Source organism: Crocodylus siamensis, chromosome 6 (assembly GCF_052110815.1).
Source record: "Crocodylus siamensis isolate JL-2025a chromosome 6, ASM5211081v1, whole genome shotgun sequence".
Classification (NCBI taxonomy): Eukaryota; Metazoa; Chordata; order Crocodylia; family Crocodylidae; genus Crocodylus; species Crocodylus siamensis.
In genome coordinates this window covers 22,464,273-22,491,607 of record NC_143400.1, presented here as the reverse complement: position 1 = coordinate 22,491,607, position 27,335 = coordinate 22,464,273, and the positions used below count along the sequence as shown (strand labels likewise).

At 51.8% G+C, this 27,335-nt stretch overlaps 1 protein-coding gene across 1 annotated transcript in view; it reads left to right on the top strand.

The window, feature by feature from the left end:
• Positions 1-21,738, top strand: part of LOC149861631 (IgGFc-binding protein-like) — a 63,026-nt gene extending 41,288 nt beyond the window's left edge. The window contains exons 16-23 of the mRNA XM_090052288.1: positions 5,044-5,642; positions 6,268-6,832; positions 8,873-9,471; positions 10,000-10,570; positions 12,167-12,366; positions 13,626-13,958; positions 14,581-14,864; positions 18,172-21,738. Coding sequence (XP_089908414.1) covers positions 5,044-5,642; positions 6,268-6,832; positions 8,873-9,471; positions 10,000-10,570; positions 12,167-12,366; positions 13,626-13,958; positions 14,581-14,864; positions 18,172-18,241 — 3,221 coding nt within the window. The 3' untranslated portion in view covers positions 18,242-21,738. The remainder of the gene's footprint in view (positions 1-5,043; positions 5,643-6,267; positions 6,833-8,872; positions 9,472-9,999; positions 10,571-12,166; positions 12,367-13,625; positions 13,959-14,580; positions 14,865-18,171) is intronic.
• Positions 21,739-27,335: the final 5,597 nt, after the last annotated feature.

Here is a 27,335-nt window from a genome sequence, read left to right as displayed (position 1 = left end):
TAAATAGGTGGATGGATGGAAGTACAGAGAGTTAAGTGGATGAGTGACTGTGGAAAAATGGGTGAATGGATGGATATGTAGGCAAGTGGGTGGATGGATGGATGGATGTGTAGATAATCAGATGGATGGAGAGATGGACAGACAGATGGATGGGTGTGTAGGTATGTGAATGGATGGATGAATGGATGGATGAATGGACTCAATGGCAGGGCTATTCCATCTGTCTTTTCTGAGCAAATACGAAGGGTGTTAAGTATTTCACAGTCTTCTGGGCTTTGCTAATTGCCGCATGGGTCCAAGATGGATTTTCCCCTCCATCCTGTTGCTCTAGACATCAGGGTTTGTTTCACCTTCCTCAGCATCACTGGGTGTTGGCTACAGCCCAGGTTGAGGTTGGGGACTAGGCTGTACCAATGCTTCTTGTGGGACTCAAGACCCTTTGGTTCCTGGCTAGAGGGTCTTGCCGCTCCACTCAGGGTCAGACCAACACCATATATGGGGTCAGGAAGGAATTTCCACCCCCCTCCCCCAGCCAGATTGGTACAAGCTGGGGAGAGGGGCTGCCTTCCTCTACAGTGGGTGGCACGGCCTCTTATTGGGATCTCTCAGTCCCCTGTCTTTCCCTGGGGCAGTTTTGGGGGCTCTTGGTCCAATGGGCCATGTCATATGTGGTGGAGTTGATTGTGTAGTTTTAACGATAGGTCAGATAAGCGCGTCTGGGATGGTTTGGACAGGGCTGATCCTGCCTCAGGCAGGGGGTTGGAGTAGATGCGATCTCCAGAGGTCCCCTCCAGCCCCACTTGTCTATGATTCTATATGTGGCTGAATGCATTCCTGCTTTTCCACCATTAAGCCAATGAAACAGTCCCAAGACAGCTATTCCTCTGAACTTGGCAGTGTCCTGGGATGACCCATTAGCATTTCTTAACCTTCAGTCCTTTTTAGGGCTTGTCCTGGGACAATGGACATCTATATCCAAATGATCACACTTTGTTATGGGAGAAAAAAGATTTCATACATTTCATAGATTTCATAGACATTAGGGCTGGAAGGGACCTCGGGAGATCATCGAGTCCAGCCCCCTGCCCAAAGGGCAGGAAGTCAGCTGGGGTCATAGGATCCCAGCAAGATAAGCATCCAATTTACTCTTGAAGGTGTTCAATGTAGGTGCATGAACCACCTCCGCTGGCAGACTGTTCCAGACCTTGGGGGCTCGGACAGTAAAGAAATTCTTCCTTATGTCCAGCCTGAAACGGTCTTGCAGGAGTTTGTGACCGTTCGACCTCGTCATCCCTTGGGGCGCTCTGGTGAACAAATGTTCCCCCAGATCCTGGTTGTCACCCCTGATAAACTTATAGGTGGCCATCAGATCACCCCTGAGCCTGCGCTTTTCCAGGCTAAAGAGTCCCATGGCTCTCAGCCTGTCGTCATAAGGTCTGTTTTCCTGACCTCTGATCATGCGCGTGGCTCTCCTCTGGACTCTCTCAAGCTTCTCCACATCCTTTTTGAATTGTGGAGCCCAAAACTTGACGCAGTACTCCAGCTGCGGCCCCACCAAGGCCGAGTACAAGGGGAGAATGACGTCCCGGGATTTGCTCGAGAAGCATCTATGGATGCAAGCCAGCATTTTGGTCGCTTTACTAGCCGCAGCATCGCATTGGAGGCTCATGTTCATCTTGTGGTCAATGATGACCCCCAAGTCTTTTTCTTCTGTAGTGCTAACCAACGTAGCACTGCCGAGCCTATAAGGGTGCTGCAGGTTTTTCCTCCCAAGGTGGAGAACCTTGCATTTTTCGGTGTCAAACACCATCAGGTTCTCATCTGCCCATTTGCTGAGCTTGTCCAGGTCAGCCTAGATCATCCGCCTATCTTCTGGCGTGGATGCTTTGCCCCAAAGTTTGGTGTCATCGGCGAACTTGGCCAGTCCACTCCTGACTCCAATGTCCACATCGTTAATGAATATGTTGAACAGTATGGGTCTCAGGACAGAGCCTTGAGGGACCCCACTGGTCACAGGGCACCACGATGAGTGACTGCCATCAATCACAACCCTCTGGGTCCAACCACGAAGCCAATTTCCCAGCCAGCGGATCGTGGTGGAGCCAAAGCCACAACTGGGCAGTTTGGCCGAGAGGTGATCATGGGATACCAGATCAAAAGCTTTTTTGAAGTCAAGATATATGACATCAATCTCTTCTCCCTCATCCAGGTGATAGGTCACCTGGTCATAGAAGGAAATGAGATTGGTCAAACAAGACCTACCCGCAACAAACCCGTGCTGGCTGTCCCTTAGAATGTTAGCCTGGGCCAGTCCCTCAAGGATGGCCTCCTTAATAAACTTTTCTAAGATCTTCCCCAGGATAGAAGTCAGGCTAATGGGCCTGTAGTTAGCCGGATCCACTCTCCTCCCTTTCTTGAAGATCGGCACCACATTGGCTTTCTTCCAGTCTTCGGGCACTTCACCAGAGCGCCAGGAGTTTTCAAAGATCCGTGCCAGGGGCTGGGCTATGACACTCGCCAGCTCCTTGAGTACCCTGGGGTGCAGGTTGTCAGGGCCGGCTGACTTGAAGGTATTCAGCTTCTCAAGGTGTTCCTTCACGAGGTCAGCATTGATGGAGGGTAGGGGATCCCCCTCACCCAGATTTCCCTGTCCCATAGCAGGCATGGGCATCCCGTGTGACTGATGAAAGACTGACGCAAAGTACCTATTTAATAGGTTGGCTTTTTCCTGGGCGTCAGTTGTCAGTTGCCCCATCTGGTTTAGCAGGGGTCCAACATTGCCCTTGCTTTTCCTCTGGCTCCCCACGTATCTGAAAAAGGACTTTTTGCTGTCCTTGATGCCTGAAGCTAGTTGGAGTTCAGTTGCAGCCTTGGCTTTCCTGGTTTGCTCCCTGCAGGACCGGACCAGCACGGAGTAATCCTCCTTGGAGGTGAATCCCGTCTTCCATCCTTTGTAGGCTTTCCTTTTTAGCCACAGTAGGTCCACTAGGTCTCTGGAGAGCCAGGAGGGCTGCTGTGCCTTCTTGCTGCCTTTCCTCTGTGTTGGAATAGATTTAGCTTGTGCACTGAGGATCGCTTCCTTGAGAAGCAACCACTCTTCTTGAACTCCCAACTTCCTGTGGTCGTGGTCCCTGAGGGCCTGACTGACTAGCCTCTTGAGCTTGTCAAAGTCGGCTTTTCTGAAGTCAAGGACTTCTGTGTTGCTGACTGACTTGCCAGCTTTACGGCGGATGGTGAAGGTGATCAGCTCGTGGTCGCTGTCACCCAACTTCCCATCAATCACTAGGTCGCCGATTAGGTCGTCCCACGTAGCCAGTACCAGGTCAAGCAGCGCTTTGCCTCTCGTTGGCCCATAGACTTCTTGAGTCAGGTAGAGGTCATCCACGCACGAGAGAAAGCTTTGCGCCTGCTCAGATTTAGCTGAGTGATCTTCCCACGAGATGTCCGGGTAATTGAAGTCACCCATGACAACCAAGGTCCTGGAGCAAGGGGCCTCAGTCAGTTCCCGGGCGAACTCCTGGTCAAGCTCAGGACTTTGAGTGGGAGGTGTGTAGTAGACTCCCACCGTTGTGTCCCCTGTGCCGAATTCCCCACGAATTTTTTACCCAGAGGGTCTCTAGCTGTCCATGCCGGTCGCCAACATCAGCTTGCAGGGACAAGTAGCTTTCCTTCACATAGAGAGCTACACCCCCGCCCCTTTTGTCAACACGATCCCTCCTGTACAGGGTATAGCCCTCTATACCCATGGTCCAGTCATGGGTGGAGTCCCACCAGGTCTCCGTTATCCCAACGACATCATATTTCTTTGCACTGAGCAGGAGGACGAGCTCGTCCTCATGGGGAAATCTGATGTCTCTTTGTAGCCTGTATGTTCTCCCTGCCCCACCTCTGATCATAGAAAATTAAGGTTGGAAGTAACCTCAGGAGGTCATCCTGATCCCAAGTGTCTCTTGACCTGTGAGATCTGGCTGTGTGTGTGTGTAACAGGCAAGGACCCATTGTGATGCCCTGGTGGTCACCCTGCTCCTGTTGTGTGCTTGCTCTTTTATGTATTCTCCCCTTCTCCTTGCTTGGCTGAAAATAAGTCCTTAGAGCAGGGAGGCCACCCTTGGGATCCGTGTGTGAGATCTCATCCACTTCTGAGCTTACATTTCATTACTCAGTGCCTCAAGAGCTTATATGTCTCCAACTGCCCCTTACACCATGCCCAGGCCTCACAGATGTCACCAGTTACTATCAAGCTGTCTCTCTCTGTCCACACTTGATCACTTCACCCATCTTGGCTGCTCCTGACTGTGGCTGTGTCTCTGACCCTCATCCCATCTCTCCTGAGGCCCTGACTCTACCCTTTTCTGGGCCGCAGTTCCTTGATCCTGTAGGTCTCCAGCTGTTGCCTTCCTGGCCTTCAGTCACTCTCCCTAGACCCTGACTCCACTTCTAAGACAGTTGAGACCCCTGGGCTCCTGGGCCCTGTGTGTGCCTCCTGGGCTATGAGTCCCCAGCTCTGCCTCTTGGTTCTTGGTGGCTATGGGTCCCTGACCCTTCTTGCTCTCATGACCATTTGGCTATGGCCCCCACTTTTTGGCCTTGGCCCCTATCTCTCATGTCCTGAGATCACTGCCCCTTGTCTCAGTCCCTAAACCACCAGTCTGCTTACCCCAGCATAAGTGTTTGCCAGGAGCCTGGCTGCAGCCCTACTGTTGGGGAGTTCTTTTCATCTCAGCTGCCAGGATCAACTCCTGCCCCAGCTCAGGCTCTGGGTTTATATCCTGTAAGCCCAGCCCCATTGTGGACCACATGACTCCTGAATGCTACCTGCAAGCTGCTCCGTCTGCAGTCTACCTTCTCTTTAAAGTAGCAGAGCCTCCTGCTACTGTATGGCTTTGGGTTGGGGGAGGGGGATAATTGCAGAAATTTAACCTTCCTCTTGTAGTTGGGGAACATTGGGGGTGCTGGTGACATGGGAGAATTCATGCATCATTTTCACAACCTCCTAGTTCTTTGCACTGGTTGTAAGTCTCTCTCTCTCTGGTCCAATCCTAGCCCTGTCCTGTCCTGAGAACAGCCACTATGAAGCCTGTGGCAATGCCTGTCCAGCCACCTGCTCTGACCCGGCTGCCCCATCCTCCTGCTGGGAGCCCTGTGAGGAGTCATGCCAGTGTGACCCCGGATACATCCTTAGTGCTGGGCGATGCATCCTTGTGGACAGCTGTGACTGCTCCTATGGTGGCCAGTCCTATGAGCCTGGGAAAACTTTCTGGGCTGATGAGAACTGCCGTGCTCAGTGCACATGTGACCCTAGCCTGGGCGTGGTGCTTTGCAAGGACGCCAGCTGCAAGTCCAATGAGAAATGCACCCTGGTGAATGGGCACTGGGGCTGTCATGCCTCCAACTACTCTACTTGCATGGCAACTGGAAATGCCCATTACACCACCTTTGATGGGAAGAAGTATGACATCACAGGCACCTGTACCTACCAGTTTGCAGCGCTCTGCTCCGAGGACCCTACACTTGTCCCGTTCTTCATCACGGTGCAGAACAGCCACAGGGGCCTCAAGGCCACATCCTTCATCCAGTCAGTGACCTTGGACATATACAATGTGACCATCACCCTGAGCTGGGAGCACCCACGCAAGATACAGGTAGGGCTGGGGAGTTGCTATAGTCACTGCAAAGTCATGATAGTATTTTTTATAGTTTACAAAACACTAGAGGATAAAGAGAAAGTCACTAGGGATTTATTTTTGACTCTCTCACCAGACAAGAATGAGGGGTCACAACCATGGGTGATGGATGGATGGATGAAATTACAAGGTCATGGGTTGATTACATCAGGCAGATCTTTTTCATTCAGTGTGGAAGGAAAGGGTAGGACTTGTGGCCACCAGATGTGGTGGAAGCTGAGAATGTAGCCAGATCCATCAAGGGATTAGACTTGTTCTTGGAGGAAAGGGGAATCAGTAGCTTGGGCATGGGAGTAAGGGGCACAGCCTCTGAATCAGACCTTCCTGGGACTTCAATACTGAAGGCTGCAAGGGAGAGAGGAACAGGGGGGACAAAGCCAGCTCAGACCTGGTTCACTCTCCCTTCCAGCCTTCACTTTCTGCTGCCATGTGACACAGGAGACTGGGCAAGACAGACCTAGGATCCGAGCCAGGAGACAGCAGTTTTTGTATTGTCCTTATGTCATGGTGGAGCTAGTTCAAAGCATGTGGAACCGTTTCAAGCCTCATCCACTCTGGTTTGTCTCCCCTGTGTTTTTAATAGGTTGATGGAGTCCTGGTGGACCTGCCTTTTCACCACAAGGACAAGCTCTCTGCCTACCTCAGTGGACGTTATGGCTTTGTCAAGACTGAGTTTGACTTGCAGGTGACCTTTGACTGGTTCAGCTCTGCCCAGGTGGTCCTGCCAAACCTTTATGCAGGTGCCACATGTGGCCTCTGTGGCAATGCCAATGGGGACCCCAGTGATGACCTCACCTTGAAGGATGGAAGCTGGACATTCAATGAAACCCAGTTCACTGAGAGCTGGAAGACTCGGGGGCTTCCAGGGTGCTCAGTGAGGTGCTCTGGGAGTTGTCTGGTCTGTACAGAGGCAGAGAAGCAGTCCTACAAGGCAGAATATTGCTGCGGGGTACTCATGGAAGAACATGGTCCCTTCAGGCAATGTCATGAGACCATCAAACCAGCTCCCTTCTTTGATAACTGCATCTTGGACACCTGCCAGTTCAAGGGGTACCATGATATCCTGTGTAGCTCCATCAGCGCCTATGTGACAGCTTGCCAAGCCCAGGGCATCCCTGTCGGGCCATGGCGGTCAGCTATTTTCTGCGGTAAATTTTGCCTTTAGGGTGCGCTCAGAAGACCGCCAGTAGTGCCAGATTGGGTCCTGCCCCTGACAGCAGTGGGAGTGGATGTTTTAGAGAGATACCATATGAACAAGATGTATCTAGAGCAGGATTGGGTTCTGAGGGCCTGGAACCACACTGTCACGGGGCGGGGCACAGGGGCGGCCGCGATCCCTCTGGCGCCCCTACCATGCCAAGTAGGGCGACTCAGCACCCTCTGTCTCGCCCGCCACGTCTTTGATGATATCTGGATCTCTATGGGAGGCTGCCTAATTGTCCCTTTGGACACGGTGCCCAAGTATATCCCGTCCCCTATTCGGGGTGTACCGACCTGGTGCACCCCAACCGTTCAGGCTGCGCGTGCCTCCAACCTCCCCTTTAGCATGCCCCAAGCCTCGCAGCTGTACCGGACGTTCTTGTGTCATATACTCGCCCCTCCTGGGCTTCTGTTCACCCTCTTGCCCTTCTCTGGGCTTTTAGTCACGTGCTCGGTCCTTCCCGACCTCTAAACGCGTGCCCAGCTCTGTCGAGCTCCCATCTGTCAGGCCCCTATCCGCACGTCCACCCCTCTTCAGGCTTATCCTCGCTTGTCTGCCCCTCTCCAGGACTTCCACCGCGCGCCCGCCCTTCTCCAGGGCTTAGTGTCAGTAGGGTGCCAGTCGCTCACCCTGGAGCCTCTTATTTTAACCTGCCCTCCGGGCTTGTCCTCATGTGCCAGCCCCTCTCTAGGACTTATGCCGTGCCTTTAGTGCTCCTCACCCTCTCTGGGGCCTATACCGCGCTGCCCGCGCTTCTCACCCTCTCTGGGGCCTATACCATGCTGCCTGCACTTGGGGCTCAGGTGGCCCATAGCCATGCCTGGCCCCTGACCCTTCTTCTGGGTCATATACCCTGCTGGGCAGAGTACCACCCCCTCACAGGGCCGGGGTCACAACACCCCACAACGTCGCGCCTCTCTCTGGTGCTCACCCACAGTGCCAGCTCCAGCACCAATCACTGTGCCGCCCTGGCACCGCTTGCTGTGCCCTTACTGGGCACCAGGAACCCCCGGATTATTGGGGAGCTCCCGTGAGGCCTCCTTGCACCCCTACAGCCTTACCCGGTCCTCCAGTATTCACACAAACAGCCCTACTGCAAAGCAAACTACTAGCCAACCGGCTCTAACTCAAAATAAGCCTACCGGCTATAACATAAGGGTCCAGGCCCAAACTGACCGTCTTGCAGAGGCATCTCTGTCAGAGATTCTCTCTGCCCTCACCATGCTGTGGCCCCTTAGGTGCTCAGGCTGCACCGCTTGTCTCTGCTCTGCTGGGCTCTTCTGCAGAGCTCCTGCACCTCAGGCTGCCAGAAGAGAACTGGCTCTGGCCTCAGCCTGGTCACTTATAAAGGCCGGGCCCTGCCCCCTTCTAGCCAGCTGACCAACATTAGTTGCCCCGACAATCCTCACCTGTGCTGCCCTGTTGATTGGCAGCTGTCCTTATTACTATTACTAGTAGTGAGCACCCTAGTGCTCTGCTACACACACTATTAAGGTAAGACTTGTAGCTAGAGCTAAAAACACTGCAGGGATGTGAAATAGAAGAGAGGCATCATCAGGAATGGCTAAGAGAGAGCAGAATTGCAAAGGAAAAGATAGCTTGAATAGTGGAACATCAAGACCATTAAAAAAGAGAGAGGGTTGTTAACACCAGTCGGGTGAAGAGATTAGCAGGAACCAGGGAGAAGATAATGATCCATGGACTCAAATGACTCTTTTGGCACTGCCTGAATAGAAAAGCCACTGGCACTGCCACTGCCAGACAATTGGTTTTAAATGTTGACTGGAGGACAAATCAAAGCGGGGTATAAGTGTACCCCCATGGGTCCATCTCTGGTTGTAAACAGAACCCAGGAGTACTGAATACCAGACTTCTGCCCCAGCCCTATCACAAAGGATATGGAAAGAAAGAAGTGTCAGCCTACTGGTGAGATGTGTATGTTTTTCCGTGCTTGAACCACCCCGTTCTCTCCCATCTTTTCTTCCAGACCTCCCCTGCCCCCCCCACTCTCACTATGAGCTCTGTGGGAACAGTTGCCCAACCACCTGCCATGGGCTCGTGTCCCCGGAGATGTGTGATGCTCCTTGCACTGAAGGGTGTTTCTGTGATGCCGGCTTTGTCCTGAGTGGGGACCGTTGCGTCCCAGCTGGGGAATGCGGCTGTGTGCACCAGGGTCGGTACTACAGCAAAGGGGCAGAGTTCTATGCTGATACATCCTGCGAGAAATGGTGCCGGTGCACAACCAGTGGGGTCATTGATTGTTTGTTGGTCAGCTGCGGCATGCATGAAGAGTGCCGCCTGGAGAATGGCATCTTCGGCTGCCACCCTGTGGCCTCCGGCACATGCGTAGCACATGCTGGTACTCGCTACCTGACCTTTGATGGACAAGCCTTCAACTTCCAGGACTCCTGTGGCTACATCATGGCTGAAGTGAAGGGAGGGGACTCTGGGCTGGAAAACTTCTCCGTGGTGATAGAGAATGATGTTTCCATTGGAGACAGCCTCCTGCCTCCAGGCAGGACCGTGGTGGTCTCTGCTCATGGCCATACCATGACCATTGAGAAGGGGAAGAAGTGGAGAATTATGGTAAGTCCGTGTTGGAGGCTGGCTTCGCGTGTCATGTGAGGTGGATGAGGGGGGCATTCATAATGGAGGGGATGGATGGATGCAACTTTGCCTCTACTCAGGCTCAGGACCCAGGAGGGGATGAAAGGGGTTGCTCTAAGGTCCTGACAGCTATGGACACCACCAAATGAAAGGTGTCATATGCTCATTCAGCATGACATTTGGCCACAGCTGCAATGGGGAGCAAGTGATAGGTGAGGGGACCCCTTCTTCTGTAGATGATGGGACCCTGCAGGCCACCCTGTCACTATCCCCTGGCTCCTTTGCCCTGTACACACAGGTGCCAGGACCCTAAATCTCCAACCTTTAACCTATGGGGTCCTGGTTTCCAGCTGGAGCCTGTAGCTGCTCAGGGAACAAACCCTATGAGGGACATCTCTGCTGGCCTTGTTGAATCTGATTGTGTAATGAGTGTCACATGTGTGTGTAAACAAGACAGAACTTCTGAGTCCTCTCTGTGATGGGCAGATTTCCCTCATATTTCCCCAGGTAGATGAAAAACTCTACATCCTACCTCTGACTCTGGATGATGGGAAGCTTTGGGCCAACCAGGAAGGAAACAACATCATCATCCAGGCTGCCTCTGGCCTCCGTGTCCTCTACGACACCTCCTCCTATGTCCTGGTGACCGTCCCCAGCACCTACCAGGGCCACATGCGGGGCTTGTGTGGCAACTACAATGGGGATGAGAGCGATGACTTCCTGCTGCCCACTGGGAGGGGAACCAAGGATGTGGATGAGTTCATCACCTCATGGAAAGTGCATGTGGATGATCCCCAGTGCACCAAGGGCTGTGGTGGGCGATGCCCTGTCTGCAGTGTGGTCAAAATGACAGTGTACCAGATTGGCAGCTTGTGTGGACAAATGAGACTCACTTCAGGTTCTTTCAGCAACTGCCGCTACCTGGTCAGCCCCACCAGCTACTTCAGGAGCTGCGTCCAGGAGATGTGCACCGCCGATGGGGCACAGGAGACTCTCTGTCACAGTCTTCAGGGCTACACAGCTGCCTGCCAGCTGGTCGGAGCCCAGGTCAGAGACTGGAGATTGGATGCATTCTGCCGTAAGTAACCAACCTCCAGCCTGAGCTGTGGTTCCTGCTGGTTCACCCACCATGGGTTTTCCCCATGGATCACATGCATGTTGAACCTGGCCATTGGGAGCTGGTTTTCCACTTTAAAATGGCCCATATCAGCAAAGGTCCTGGACAGGTGCTGGCTTCCTTTAGCTGGGATGATGTAGTTGGGGCTGGTCTTGCTTTGAGCAGGGTGTTGGATTAGATGTGACCTCCTGAGGTCCCTTCCAACCAAAATTTTCTATCATCTGAGGTGTGATTGTGGTGATGTGCTTTCTTTCGGTGCAGAGAGGGTCTGGGATTATGGATTCATTTAGATGATGGATATGTATGAGATAGTTTGGACAGAGCTGATCCTGCAAGGGTTGGACTCTAAATGTGACCTCTGGAGGTCCCTTCCAGCCCCACTTCTCTATGATTTCTATAAGATTCAACTGGTCTATGCTAAAGAGCTTTGGAACGAACCTCGGGAGGTCACATCTAGTCCAACCCCCTGCTCAAAGCAGGACCAGCCCCAACTAGATCATCTCAGCTAAGACTTTGTCTAGCCAGGTCTTCAAAACCTCCAAGGATGGAGATCCCAGAACCTCTCTGGGTAACCCATTCCACTTTACTACCCTCCTGGTGAGAAAGTTCATCCTAATATCTAAACTCAACTTCCCTTGCTGCAACTGGAGCCCATTGCTCCTTGTTCTATCATCTGCCACCACTGAGAACAGTCCAGCTCCATCCTCTTTGCAACCCCCCTGCAGGGAGTTGAAGGCTGCTATTCAATCCCCCTTGGTTTTCTCTTCTTCAGACTAAACAAAACCATTTCCCTCAGTCTCTCCTCAGAAGTCGTGTCCCCTAACTCCCTACAACCATTTTTGTTGCCCTCCACTAAATGTGTCCACATCCTTTCTGTAGTGGGGGGGCCCAGAACAGGACACAGGACTCCAAATGTGGCCTCACCACAGAAGATGATCGCTTCTTTATGATTATGTGACCTCTGGGAGTCTCTTCCAACCCGACTTATCTATGACTCTATGATTCTATGACAATGGATGTATCTGGGATGGTTTGGGTAAAACTGATCCTGCCTCAGGCCGGGGGTTGGACTAGACTTGACCTCTGGAGATCCCTTGTAGCCCCACTGCTCTATGATAAGTTGCCCCAAGTCACCTTGAGGACCCAAACCTGGCCCAGGTACAGCCAGAAGATAAGGGCTGGCAGTGTCTTGCTGCTGAGAGATCCCAGGTAGAGGCTGTGCCCCACACTACAGAATAAAGCAACCCCCCCTCCCCAGTCTGTACCATTCTGACCAGGGGGTAACATCTCTTCCTGACCCCCAGTGCAGCATGGGTCTGACCCTGAGTGGAGGAGCAAGACTTTCTAGTCAGGACCCTCTGGGGTTGAGTCTCAGCAGCAACATTGGCACAGCCCAGTCCCAGTCTTCAGCTAAGGCTGAAACCAACACCCAGTGCCTCTGAGGAGGACAAAAATAAAACCCTGGTTGAAGTGGGGGAGGAGGTGGATTCTTTCTAGGCCCCATGTTGCAACTGGGAAAGCCCAGTGGTGGATTCAGTTCCCCCTCTCTCCCCACAGCTCTCTCCTGCCCACCCCACAGCCACTATGAAATGTGCACCAGATCCTGTGATTTCACCTGTGCCATCTTGTCTGTGCCTACCCACTGCACTGAGAGATGCTTTGAAGGCTGCCAATGTGATGATGGCTACCTGTTTGATGGGGCCTCCTGTGTGCCTGTGTACCAGTGTGGCTGTGTCCGTGATGGGCGCTACCTCCAGGTGAGTGCTGGGCTACAACACTGTGACAGGATTCAAGTGGAGGGCCTCTCCATCGCATACAGGTAGTCCTGTCATTCCCCAGTCTCCTTTGCACTCTCCCTGGTCCCTACTCTGCTGGAAAACAAGCGGTCCCAGAGCTGTCCTACCTCTGCCAAAAGCAAAGCGGGGGAAGGAACATGATGACAAAGTTGCACTGCACCAGCAAGGCTTCTGGTGTCTACTGGCTCCCTGATCTTAAATGTAGCTTCTCTGACTTAACCCTTGAGTCTGGTCTCTTCTGGGCCTGCAGTCTCCAGACTCTTTATCTCTCTGGGCATGTCTACATGTGCACAGCTACTGCACAGTAATTTAGTACCAGAAAGGATGGAGATGGGTTCTGAGGTTAGAGATATCACCAAAGGCTCCCACCATGGCTGGATCTAGGACTTTGAACAGGGGGTTGCAGAAGGTGAGTTTGTCATCACATAAAACACACATGTTTCTTCAGTTAAAAAGAAACTAGAAGTATGACCAATATGCTAGGGACCTAAAGCTGTGCTATTCAGTTTAAGATCAAAGAAAAAACAAATATAGAATCATCAAAAATTAGGGTTGGTAGGGACCTCAGGAGGTCATCAAGTCCAACCCCCAATATAACTTTCTTGGAACATGCATTCATTTCCTATATCATATATTTTGCATAAAACAGAACAAACTAGGCAAAAAACTTCAAAAGCTATTGTAGCTGTGGTCACTAGAATTAAATGTATATCTCTACAGATTCATAAAGCAAAATCTGGCTTCCTTGAGTATCTGGAAAGTGTCTTCAGTATTTCCTTGGAAGTTATTTCTACCCCTGGGTTAGTGTTCACTTGAGTTGATGTTTTTAGCTGGAGTTGAAAAGAGTCTGGAGGTCTGTGAAATGAGAGCTACATTGCAGCTAATAGACAGCAGCATTGCAGAAGAAAGACCAGTTTGATTAGTAGACAATCAAGACTATTTAAAAAAGGGGAGGGTGGTTAACACTGTGGGGCAAAAAGGTTAGCAGGAATCTGCTAGATGACAATGAGCCATGAAGTCAATTAAACAGAAAAGCTGCTGCCACTTCCAGGAGGTTGGTTTAAATTTGGGGGGGACCTGGCATCAAAGGCAGGTGTGAATTGACCCCCATGGATCTACTCCTTTCCTGGCTCCTACCTATGAGTGCAGCTTTCTCAGGGGTTTTCTGATGTCATTGGGTCTGAGGAGGGGGCTAATGGAGCCATGTGTTTCCTCTGCAGATTGGGGAAAGCATCATGTCCAGCAACTGCTCGGAGACCTGTGCCTGCCGCTCCGCAGGTGAACTTGTCTGTGAGAGGAGCCAGGGCTGTGTGGATCAAGACGGTTACTGCACCTGGGCCCCCGGAGGCTGGTTCACCTCCTTCGATGGTGTCTCAGGAAAAGCGCCCTCGGATGGGGCTTATGACATGGTGTCCCTCTGTGAGGGCAGCAGCCTGCCCTGGTTCAGGCTGGTGGCCAAGGTCCTCAGAAAAGGAGGCATTCCTGTGCCTGGTGTCATCTACTTTTTCTTTGAGGAGGGGGTTGTTTTCATCAGCAAGACAAGGGAGGTCTGGGTAAGTGGAGGCCAGTGGTGGTGAGGTGGGGAGGTGTCAATGCAATCAACTCCGTTTCCATGATGGCAAAACTGAGGCCCAGGGAAGGAAAGCTATTTGCCCAAGGTCTCATTGGGAGTTGGCAGAAGAGGTGGGAAGGCTGGACTTCTGATAGGACCCTGATCTACCCATTAGACTCAACTCCCTTTCCATACCTGGGAGAAAACCCAGAGGTCTGGGCTGCCCTAATCCACCCAGACCCCTCCCACAGCAGGGAGAGAACCCAGGGGACCTGTTTGCAACCCATCCGCCTAAACCCACTGGACTCTACTCCCCTCCCAGAGCAGGAAGAGAACCCAAGTGTTCTGGCTCCCTGACCACCTCACAGGAATCCCCTCCCTCTCCAGAGTCAAGGAGAATCCAAGAGTCCCAGGTCCCATCTGCTTTGCTCTAGATCCTACTTTCCCCCCACCCTGAAATAAGAATAAGAACCCACGTGTCCTGAACCACAGTCGTTCATCTCACCAATGGATCACACTCTACAGAGCCACAGCCCATGGGCACCATCTCAGCCCATGTGTCTCCCTCTCAACCCTGCAGTGCCTATCTGTCCCCTAAATATACCCCATCCATGTGTCCCTAGGTGAATGGGCGTTCAGCACAGCTCCCAGTGCAGATGTCTGAGATTGTGTCCGTAAGCAAGTCCCAGGGCACCATCACAATCACCCAAGCTGCAGGAGTTCAAGTTCAGCTTAGCCCCAGTGGAGAGGTGACGGTGATGGTGAAGAAGACCTTGGCCAACCAGCTGTGTGCGGCTTGTGGGGACTTCAATGACAATGTCTCCAATGATCTGCAACTGCCCAGTGGGAAGATAGTGGGGACCATCACAGAAGTAATTGACTCCTGGAAGGCCCGGGACTTCCCAAGGTGAGGGGCTGTTTCTTCTTGGCTAATTCAGAAGTTATGTAAGAGAAGCCATGTCCTGGGTTAGATTCTAGGTCCGTCTTGCCCAGTGTCCCATACCCCACAACAGCAGAGATGGGAGGCTGGAAGGGAGTGATCTGGGTCTGAGCTGGGGTTTTTCTCTGTTCCTCCCACTTGTAGCCTCCAGCATTGAAGGTCTGGTCCAGAGGCTGTGCCCCTCACTCCCATGCTCAATAGTGACCGATGCCCTTTTCCTCCAAGAATTGCTCCAATCCCTTGGGGAATCTGGCTGAACTCTCAGCTTTTCCTGCATCTGGTGGCCATGAGTCCCACCCTTTCCTCCCATGCTGGGTCAAAAATACCTGCCTGGTGTTCATTATCATCCTACAACCTTGTAGTTTCATGCTGTGACCCCTCATTCTCTGGTGAGAGACAGTCAAGAATAAATCCCTGGTGACTTTCTCTTCACCCTTCAGTATGTTGGAAACCCTTCTCCTGTCCCCCCTCAAGCATCTCTCTCTATCCTGACTAGGCCTGCCCTCATTATTCTCTCCTCCTAGGGAAGCTCCTCCATAGAATCCTTGTTTCTCTTCCCTAGGCCTTCTCTAGTTCTATAGCAAGCACTGAGAAGGTCAACAAGGATGATAAAGGTTGGATAAAGCTTTGTCTTGGATGGTTTAGACAAGGGTGATCCTTCCTGAGGCAGTGGGATGGACTCGATGTGATCCCCTGAGGGTCTTTCATCCCTGTTGCCCTTCTCTAGCTCTTCTATAAAAGGCATGGAGAAGGAGAACCAGGATGAGGAAGGTTGGACAAACCCTTGTCTTGGATGGTTTAGACAAAGCTGATCTTGTCTGGAGCAGTAGGTTGGACTAGATGTGGTCTCTAGTTCTTCTCTATCTTTTTGGAGGTGCGGGCACCAGAACTGAGTACAATATTTAACGGGTGGATGCACCATGGATCTATTCTCTGTGTGTTGTCTCCTCTTCTGGCTACAACCATGGAGAAGGGACTGTCCCACGCCATAAACATCTTCCTATCTTAGTTTCTTCCTATTCCTTTGTTCGCCACTTCTCCCACCCATGCTGTAGGTATCACCCAACCCAATGAGACGCACTTCTCAGGCAAGTCCCAGCAAGTTCAGGGATGTAATGACATGGGTGCATCCAGGAAGGTGGCCAAGCAGGTATAGTCACAGCCACCTCATCTGTGTGGTGTACATGCAGAGAGCACTCTGAGCTCACTAACCTGATGGTACAGGCTCTGGCCTGAGCCTCTGTGCAGGTCTGGAACACCCAAAATGAGCCCCACCAAACTGTACGTGTGTGTATTAACCAGGGGAGCTGATTTTTTGCCTGGGTGAGAAGCCCCTTGCTCTGTGGTTCAGAAGTTGTTGAATAACTATTCAGGTAGCTGAGGGAGTCAATGCATTTCATAGAGAAGTGGGGTTGGAAGGGTTCTCCAGAGGTCACATCTAGTCCTGCCTGAAGCAGGATCAGCCCCATCCAAACCATCCTGGACAAACCTATCATCCAAACTCTTAGCAAAATGACCGTCAACCCTGACACAACACCAGGCATCACACCCAAACCTGTGCCAGGGAAAGCAGGGGACCACAGTCCTGCTGCTGTAGAAGGTTGTTAATATACGCTCAAGAGATCCAAGGTAGAGGCCATGCCCCAACTAAAGAGGAAGGCAATCCATCCTGTCCCCCACCCCCCAGTCCGTATCAACCTGACTGGGGGAGGGGATTCCTTCCTGACCCCCAAAGTGGCATTGGTCTGAGCCTGAGTGAAGGGCAAGACCCTCTAGCCAGGATCTTCTGGGGTTGGTCCCAGCTGGAGCATTCGCACAGTCCAGTCCCCATCCCCAGCCTGAGCCACATCCAGTGCTTCTGGGAGAGGCCTAAAACCCCGCTAACACATGGAACAGAAAGGGTGGTAAGCAGGGAACTAGCAAAGCCCAAAAGCCTAGGAGATCCTCATAGCAGAGCACAGGCACTGTGATGCCTAGATCACCTCCAGTCAGGGCCTGCCCAGCCTCTCCTTGAACCCCTCCAGCAATGAAGTCCACACCTTTCCTCAACCTCTATTCCACTGCCTCCCTCCTCTAACAAGGAATATTTTTTTCCGAAATCCAGTCAAAACCAACTTTACTGCAACCTCAAGCCGTTGGTCTGCGTCCTCCTCTCTGTCGCCAGAAAGAAAAGGTGCTTTCCCCCTTCTCTATGGCAACCTTTCGAGTATCTGAAGACTGCTTTTATAACCTCTTTCATGCCTTTTCCACTTAAGACCTCATGGCTCATTCTTCTTCATTCCACAGGTGTTAACAACTGTCTCTCTTTTTTAATGGGCTTAATGTTTCCATAATCAAGCTGACCATTTTTGCAGGCCATGTTGCTGCCTACCAGCTGCTCCTAGTCTTTCTCCATCTATTTCACAGCTTCTTTAGTCCTTTAGCATAGCTCTTTTCAAAATTATCCATGGAGATGGCCATCAGCAGCAGCTAGGGTTACACCTTTAGTTTAGTGGGAAAGGGCGGGTGAGTCAGCTAAAGTTGAGGATCTGTTTCTGCTTTTTAATATTGGGATGGGTGATGTTTCTTGCTCTTCATTCTGTCTTTCAAAATGAGAATATTATATTCTATTTGGCACTGGTGAGGCCACATTTGGAGTCCTATGTCCAGTTTTGAGGCTCCCGACTACAGAAAGGATGAGAGAGAGTCCAGCAGAGGGCAATGAAAATGATTCATGGGCTGGGGCAAATGATGTATGAAGAGAGTCTGAGGGAACTGGCCTTGTTTAGTCTCAAGAAGAGAAGACTGAGTGGGGATTGAATAGTAGTCCTCAACTCCTTGAAAGAGGGTTGCCAAGAGGATGGAGCTGGACTGTTGTCAGTGGTGGCAGATGACAGAACAAGGAGCAATGAACTCAAGTTGCTTCAAGGGAAGTTCAGGTTGGATATTAGGAAAAACTTTCACACTAGGAGGGTGGTGAAGCACTGGAAGAAGTTATCTAGGGAGGTGGTGGATTCTTCATCTTGGAGGTTTTGAAGACCTGGCTAGACAAAGCCTTGGCTGGGATGATAGACTTGGAGCTGGTCCTGCTTGGAGCAGGAGGTTGGATGAGATGTGACCTCCTGAGGTCCCTTGCCATCCGAATTTTCTATGTTCCTATGATTCTTGGAGCGGAGGCAGGTAAGTGAGACGATATTGTAGCTGTACAGGATTGGTTGACAGGGGCTTTCCATCTCGATCCATGTTCCACAGCCCAGAGAGTGGCTGATGCCATCTCCCCTCCTTCCTCTTCTAGTGGCAATGAAAGCTCATCGGAGATGCAGGGGAAGACGTCTCTTCTCCATGGACTGTACCCTGGGGTGTAAATGGGCCACACACACGTGCGTGTGCGCCCATCCACACATGCCCATCCACATCACACAAATACACACCCACATCACACAACTACATGCACAAATGCACACACAAATGCACACACATGCACGCACACCCACCTGTTCAGAAGTACATACCCACGTGCACACAAATACAGACCCACATGCACAGACACATGTACACAAAAATACACACACATACACATACATGCTCACATGTACACATGCACACAAATACACACATGCACACGCTCACACACACACACACAAACACACACACAGAGAAATAGGCCTCTTTGTGCCAGGCTCTGCTTCTCAGAAGCCTTCCGTATCATAGGACGTGATAAAAACAGAAGAGAATTGTAAAAACAAAGCCTGTGAATAAATCCATTAGCCAACATGCTCTTTCAGACCCTTGCCTACCACAGAGACCTGTCCCAGGGCAGGGGTGCTACCTCCACACACAGCAGCACACGCCAGCCCTCCACCACCAAACTCCAACACCAAGAGGAGCCCCACGGGCCAGATGACATGGCCTGATCTGGTCTACAGGCCAAAGGTGAAGCACTGCTGTACTAGGTGGGCTAGCACAATGCTATTCAGTTTAAGATTAAAGCAAAAGCAAATTTAACATGATTGGAATGTGCTCTTGTTGGCTCACTTAAATATATTTAAAGTTTTTTTTTAAATTTAAATCCAACAAATTAGGCAAAAATAGTCAAACAAGAAAGTTTCCTTCACCCCACCTTCATTATTAGGGACCTACTTAAGTTAGGTGACCTGAGGTCCCTTCCAACCGTCATTTTCTATGATTGGATGAGCAGGTGGTGCCCTCATCAGAGCTCTTTGCTGCAGAATTTCTCTAGTATTTTTCAGTCAGCAAAAAGTAGTGAAACTAAAGAGGTGGCATTTTCCATGAAAACCCCAGACCCAAAAGATCAGTAACAGACAAGGTTGAGTTGCAAATAGAGTCCAGAGGGTGAAGTCTGGAAGGGACCTGGCTAGCCTGAGGGAAGAGAGATCTAGACCAGTCATTGTCCAAGAGTCTTGGCTGGTATCTGGAGTCGCAGACTATGCCAGTAACCAGGGCCATTAGGGTAATGAAGGTCAGCTGGGGTTAATTATTTTGCCTGCTGTCTGGGTTCCTGACAATATTATCATGAAGGGACATCCTGCCTAGCAGGTAGATCCAGGTGTGGGACTGGGGATGGATGGGGGGGGTCTGAAGCCAAGAGTCAGGAACCAACTTCCAAGCCAAGGGAGCAACAAGAATAGGGGGAGCGGGGAGCAGGCTGAGATCAAGTTGGAGTCCAAAGTCCAAGGTGGTGGATGGACAATGAAGGATAAATGGTGCCAGACCAGGGTAGACCCAATGGTCCACCTAGCCCAGTTTTCCATCTCCAATACTGGGAGAAATGGATGCTACAGAGGGAGAGCATGGAACTGGAGTGATCTATCCCCATTCCTGACATCCACTGTTATTTCTTTTGGGATCTGGGTTTAGATCCCAGAGGAAACATCTCCAGGCCTTCTGGCCCACTGCCATGAACAGAACCATCATCATGGGCCTATTCAGAACCTTCTTGACCCTTCCTGAGGAAATGGGTTCCACCAGTTAACTAGACATTGGGGTGTTGGTGTCAGCCCTGGCTGGGGGTGGTCAATGGGACCAATCCCAGAAGGTCCTGGCTAGAGGGTCTTGCCCTCCATTGAGACTCACACTGATGCCAGATTTAGGGTCAAGAAGGGATTTCCCCCCCCCCAGTCAGATTGGTATGGATTGGGGGCAGGTGAAGGGGGTTTCCTTCCTGTGTAATGGAGGCATGGCCTCCGCCTGGGATCTGTTGGTGTTATGCCAGGCTTGATGGTAGATCTTGAGTGGCATGTCTACACCTGCATTTATGTGCACCTAAACTTAATGTGCTTTTGCTTAAGGTGCATTAAGGTGGTTTAGGTGCACGTCTACATGTGGACATGCTAATGAGCATGAAGGCACATTAAATCTGGCACGAATAACTATGTTGCATTAGCACACATGCAGATACACTAATTCACATTAATGCAGTATATATCCATTGACACACATGCATTCATGTGCATTAGTACGTCTACACGTGCACTGATGCAACTTCTTTATTGTCACCTAAGTTTCATACCTATTTTATGCAGGTATCAAATTTAGGATCAGGTAGCCTTGAATCACCATTTTTAAGGCACATTAAGGACACAGGTATGTAGACATGTGCCCTTAATGTGCCTTAATAATGGTGATTTTATGCTAAGCCCACTTAAAAGAGGCAGGTGTAGACCGCACCCAACGTGTGTTAACACATCTGTTCATGGAGGTGTTAGACATGGGAAATCTCTGGGCAAGGGAAGTGTGATGCTGGCTGCCCTGGGGACAATGGGAGGTGTGCAAGATTGACCATGGAGAACAGGCCTGTGACCAACCCCCCCACCCCAAAACCAGCCTGGAGAGCAAAGGTTTCTAGGGGTGCATCTACACATGCAAACACATGCGCTTGCGCCAGCTCAAATAAAAGTGGTGCAAATTTGAGCCAGGACATTTTGCCTCAGCGCACATGCTCGGACATGCACTTTGTTGTGGAGCAAATCGTGCCACTTGGGGCAAAATAACCCTGGCTGGCTCCTCTCTGCAGCCAGGGGGAGCTAGTGCCCAGGGCCAGCACTTGTGGTGTCACCAGCAATATAAAAAGCTGCCCTGTCCTGGCCCCATCAGTACAAAAAGCTGTCTTGGCAAGTAGCTCAGAGCTACTTGCTCTCAGGAGCTTCTGGGTCCCAGCCAATTGGTACCTGGGGACACTACACCTTGTGCCAGCTGGACTGCTGAAGCAGCCCTGAGAGTTCCCTGCACCCTCTACACACTGCAGTAGTCTGGCAGTGGGGTAGGGACTGCTGCCTAGCTGTGACCTGCTGCGCATCTGCCAGACCTGGGTGGGGACTGCACAGCCAGTGGAGGCACCTGCCCCTGTGGGCCAACTGCTAGTGGGCTGTGGTTGTAGACTTGGCCTCCGTGTGGCATTACTGCCATGTGTGACCCCTGCCCGGCCATCTGGGTAGCTATTGCCCGGAAGATGTTTTGGGTGTGGTGGCCTGCTTTGAACTGTTAAAGCATGTCCTCCTGGCCCCATTGGCCCAGGAGGTCAGCCACAGCCAGCTGGGTCCAAGGTGCCAGCTCGGAGCAGGCAGGGTCCTGCCACTGGCCTCCCTAGCAGGAATTCTCGTGTTCCCTATTGGAAAACTGAAAAATCCCTGATAAAAAAATCCCAAAGTCACTCTTTAAAATACTCCAAAATCCATGTTTCTCCACAATTAAAACAAAAGACCACTATAGAAAGAGAGAGAGAGAGAGAGAGAGTGACAGAGACAGTGATCAGTTGGGCAATGTTTTATTGCTATATCTACAGTGTTAAAGCAGTTTGGAAGATTGCCAGTGTCTCTGTCATAATAATAAAGTGAACTCTAAATACATGTTTAATAAATTCATGAATACATGAATATATATTTTGCTGTACCCCCACAGGGGCTTGGCCCCCCAACAGGGGCCATGGCCCCCCACACAGGGGTTACAGCCTCCCAACAGGGGCTACAGCCCCCCCTACAGGGGCCAAATGGCCCCTGCAGGGGCTACTTCTCCTGAGGGCCCACATGTCCCGCCCCAGCCCCCCAATTGCTACCCCACCTGGCCCTATGCCCTGCTGGCTGCAGCTGCCCTACCCAGCCCCACCCCCTGCTCCCCCCAACTCCCTAATGGCTGCCGCACCTAGCCCCCACTTGCACACCCTGACCCCAGGCACCATCACTTTAAAAAAAGAAAGAAAAAGAAAAAAGAAAAAAAGGGGGAAAAAAGCCTCTACTCACCCTAGAAGCAGGGGCTGTGGGGGCTCTGGGGCCTCCTGGCAGAGCCCCCCCCCAAGCAGCACAGGGCAACAAAGGGAGCAGGGCTCAGGTTGGGGCCACTGGGGCTGTTCCCCTGTCCTGTGCTGTGTGGGCGGGGCCCCAGTGACACAGGTGGCAGCTAGAACTGCTGGTAAGTGCAGGGGGGTGGTTTATTGTGGGGATGCTGGGCTGTGTGGGCAGGGACTGGGGGCCTTGGGGGGATGGGCCAGGCAGGGCAGGGATCGGGGGGTCTGAGGGGCAGGCAGGGGGTGGGGCCAGGCAGGAAAGGGATCTGGGGCTTGGGGGGCAGGTGGGGGATGGAGTCAGGCAGGGCAGGGCTGGGGGACTGGGTGAGGCCAGCAGGGATCCCCCCCATAGTCCCCTTCCCCCCTCCTCCAGACCCCCAACCCCTTACTTATGGGCACTGGTGCCCAGCTGCTGGTGTGCTGCCTGCCCTGCATGGGCAGGCAGCGTGCTTCAGCACCAGGGCAAGGGCCAACCACAGAGATGCTCTGGCAGCCAGAGCATCTCTGTGGAGGACCCAGGCTCCGGCTGGCTCAGGGCATGGTCTGGGACCGTGCCCTGCTCCAGTTTTTTTAACTCCATTTTTTTTAGACCCCTGGGGTCTAATTTTGCCCCCACACTGCAAACTTACAGCAGAGGGAACCTTTTCCTGTTCCTGCACGTGCCTCTTGTAGCGTCAAAGGGGTTTGAGATGCTGCAAGAGGCACATGCCAGCTTGTCTGGACACGCCAGAGGAGGCTTTATTGCTCTGTCCACCAGTCGCTGGGGTGAATCAGAATGAGGCCATGAGAACTCATCTCTTTCCCCATATCTGGCAAGATTGACAAAGAAGCCCCCCTTCACCCATGGAGGAGTGAGGTGTCCAAATCTCCTGGGCTGGGTTCAGCCTCTAACTCCCTTGGACACATCCACTTCATCAAGCCAGAAGGGACTCCCATGTGGTGGATCATTCGGGCTTTATGTACAGCAGGTGTGTGCATGGATGGGCAGGGAGGGTGGTGATTGTACAAGCCCGGTGGGTAGAACTGTGTGCACATGCATGTGTGTTTTGCACATATGGGTGTACCTGCATGTGTGTGCACATTCATGTGTATTTGCATGCATGCCCTGTCCCCAATTTAATAGGATTGGGTACGCCTATCTTTATGCACAACTGTGTGTATGTGTGTGTGTGTGTGTGTGTGTGAGAGAGAGAGAGAGAGAGAGAGGGTACATACACCATCTCCTGCTGAAGTACATCAACCAGGCATCTGAGTGTGGGTGTATGTGCGTATGCGTGTAAGACCCAACACCTGGGTTGTGTGTGCATGTGTATGTGTGTGTGTGCACACATGCAGGTGTCTGTGAGGGTGTGGTTGTGCAAGCACAAGTGTATTGAATGTATGTGCATGTGTGTTTGGGTGTATGTATGTGTTTGTGAGGGCGGAGCTGTGCATACAGGAGCATGTGATTGTGTTAACGAATGTGCGCAGTCACCCGTGTTTCTGTGTGCGCAAACCCGTATGTCTGTGCGCACGATTGTGCTTGTGTGTTTGTGAGCACAGAACTGCATGTGCACATCTGCGGAGCAGTCCGCGTGTGTCTGTGTGTGTGTGTACAATGCCCCTTGCTGGTCAGGATCAATCCTGCCTCTGTGTGTGTGTGTGTGTTCTGGACACCGGGGTTCTTCTGTGTGCCCCCCAAAACCCACCTTCCAGCAGGGGCAGTACCCCCCCCAACACGTCCCTCTCCCTAACCCCCCACAAGCACACCCAGGTACTGTCACTGGCCCCTGTTACCATGCATACAACATGCAGCTCCCCCTGCCTCCCTCAGAATATCAGCCCTGAAAATCAGGTTGTGTCTCCCAAGCAGAGAAGCTAATATTTCCTTGCTGGAATAGAAGCAAGGAAAATCTGTGCTCTGACAGCTCCCGTGGCAATAGGATGTTGGCCACCATGGCCCCCCCTTCTTTCCCTGGGGCAATTGGGTGTGTGAAGTCTTGTAGCTGTGTGGCAGGGTTGATTTATGTGGTTTTAAGAGGTAGGTGGATGGATGGAAGCAGGTGAGAGGTTGTTACACAAATTGCCAATTGCTCAAATTACAAGAGAGACCTGATGAGGGAGGATAAGGCAAGATGCCACATTTATTGATTAGCTACTTAACACACACACTCACACACACTCATATCCCAATATTTGTTCTGTGCTGGTATACCTTACCAGTCTTATTGGTGTTTGGATCAACTTAGTGGCCAGCCGACTTGATCATGAGTAGAAGGCAGACTCCTGCCAGTCCAGCAGACAAATGGATGCTCCAGGATGACATGCAGAACAAGACCCAAAATTGATACCTCTCACTCCATCTTTTATAACCTTGTCAATTCACCCAGTCCTCTGGGCTTTTGCTAGGTTATTACTGTGTTCTTTCTTGAAGGTCGTTTGCCATTGTTCTCTCACTGTCCTGGGGCGGATTCTTCTCGTTTGTTCTTTTATCTGTCAGCATTTTTCAGCCAGTCACCAGCTGATGTTTGCCTTTTCCACAAACACACTCTCATCCATACAGCATACAAAACCAGTAAAACATCGCACACTTATGTCAAGCTACAGAACAATACAAAGTGGAGTTTTTTAAGGCAATGCAAAACTGAAGAAAATACATAAAATTAAAATCAATAGGAAAAAAAGTCTATTTGAGCGGGTGAGAGGTGAGATGGTCACTTACCTTCTTCTAGTCTCTCTGGTCCTGTTCCACAGCTACTTCAGCAAAGTCCCTTTGGTTCTTTTAGAAATAATAGAGAAGTGGGGCTGGAAGGGACCTCCAGAGGTCACATTGACAGTCCAATCCATTGCCTGAGGCAGGATCAGCCCTGTCCAAACCATCCCATACATATCCATCATCTAAATTAACCCATAACCATAGACCCACCCTGTGGCAAAGCACTGTAGGTGCCTGCCACTTTAAGGGCCAGATGCTAGCAGCCAGCAGGTGCTTGATGAGGGCAGCCATTTTGGATCTAGGGCTGCCCATATAAACAGGGCATTTTTGCTGCTGAAGGCTAAGTGACAGTATCATCTAGCTGTTGACATCACCTGGAGGTAAGGGAGGTGCTGTAGGGGATGGTAGGAGGCTCCTGGTCCTGGGCGTGACCTAAATCTGCACTCTGCTGGGAGCGGGTGGCCTGGTAGGGCTCTCAGTGGTGTGGGAGTCCCCGGGAAATGCCAGGTGAGTTACCACCCTGGTGAAAGGTGGGTAGGGGCACCCTAACCCTAGCCCTCACCTTTGGGTGGGTTTACGTTCCACCGGAGGTAGTTGCAGGGTGCAAGCCCTGAGGAGGAGAGTGAGGCTAGGTATGGCTGAGGCTACCTGAGCCCTTTGGGGGTTTGGGACTCTGAGAGGGAGAGCTGGGGGCCAGGTATGGCTGAGGCTACTGAGCCCTGCAGGGGTTCAAGACCCCAAAGGGGAGAGTGGGGCCAAGTATGGCTGAGGCTGCCTGAGCCCTGCAGGGGTGCAAGACTCCAAGAAGAAGAATTGGCCCTAGGCATGGCTACGGCCACCTGAGCCCACCAGGGAGCAACCCCACCCTGGAGCCCTGTTGAAGGGGGCTGAGATCTGTAGCTCCAAGGGAGGGGTGGTGTGCTAGTCCCAAATAAGGGGCAGGGTTGTGGAGCCCCAGTGAGGGGGGGAGCTCCAAGTAAGGGGCAGATATCTGGATCCCCAAGTGAGGGGGGGAGGTGATGTGGAGTCCCAAGCAAGGGGAGTAGGCCCAGGTAAGTCTTCAGATGCCTGAGGCTGAGGTTTGGGCCAGAAGCCAAGTAAAAAGGGCTCAGCCTAAGAGTGAGAGGTAAGTCCTGACCCCGGTAAGCCCTCCATTACTTGGAGCCAGAGCTTGGATCAAATGTAACTTCTGTAGTAGCACCATGACCTGCTCCCCCAGGGGGGTGTGAGTTCCCTGTGAGACCCTGGGGCATCAGTCATAGTGTGAGGTACCCCAGCTCCCCACATCCAGGAAGGGGGGACCCAAAGAGAAGGTGAGGCTGGGAGTAGAGTGCCGCCTCGACTAGTCCATGCTGGGGCCAGGACCAAGAAGGTCAAAAGGGCCAGATACCCACTGCAAGGGGCAACCAGAGTCATGGGCCTGGGACCTCACCTGGCCTTGGAGGTGGGGCCGCAGCCTGTGTATGGCCAAAGGTCCCAAGTGGGGGACCAGGCTCAAGAAAGGAGCCATCTACAGGGAGCCCAGCAGCCCAAATGAAGGTGGCATAGACCGCCTGAGCGGAGGGTCCTGTCAGGAGGATTTGGGAGCCCAGTGTGGGGCTGGTGTGCTTGTTAACATCTGGATGCCATCTGCGAGGCTTGGGCTATAGTGTAGGGGAGGAAGGGAGCTGCAGTTGGTGCCCCCTGGCATTGGGGCAAGAAATAGGCAGCCTCCTGCCTTTATTTAACAGTTTACTAATTTTCCAGCAAGTCAAGGCAGATGGGAGGCTGGTGGTGGCTGGCCTGAGAGAATCCCACTTTTCCAGTGCACGATGTGTGGCAGAAGGCATGATGGGATCTGGTGCATGGCTTCTGTGCTTTGGAAGTAGTGTGAAGCAGAGTCTGAAATGACTGAGCTGTGAGGACTCTGGGTTGCAGCCCATCTGGCGGCTCTCCTCCAAGCCACCAATATTCAGAGAGGTGTATCTTATGCCCTGTCATTGCTTCATGTGGAGTAATCTTGTAAGAGGCTATAGTGCCTTGTATAGCCATTAGGACAAGGGGGAGTGCTTCATCCCAATCTCTTCCTTGCTGCTATATGACTTTCTTCAACATTAATTTCAGGGTTGTATTGGTTCTTTCTACTAACCCAGAACTCTGAGGATGACCTGAAATATCCAATTTCTGCCTAATGCCTAGGGCCTGGCACACCCCTTTTATAACTTCCCCCACGAAGCTAGGTCCCTGATGAGAGTAAGTTTCTTTAGGCAAACCAGCCCTGCTAAACATGTGCTTCACTAGGCCCTGTGCAGTGGTCTGGGCATCATTCCTCCAAGTTGGCATGACCTCAATCCATTTGAAGTCATCTACTACCACTGAACAATACTTGAACCCTCTTTTATTGTTGGCCAGGTTGATGTAATCTACCTGGATTTTGCTCCATGGGCTTTCAATCTGCTGACAAGCCCTGAGGTCCCTTAACCTT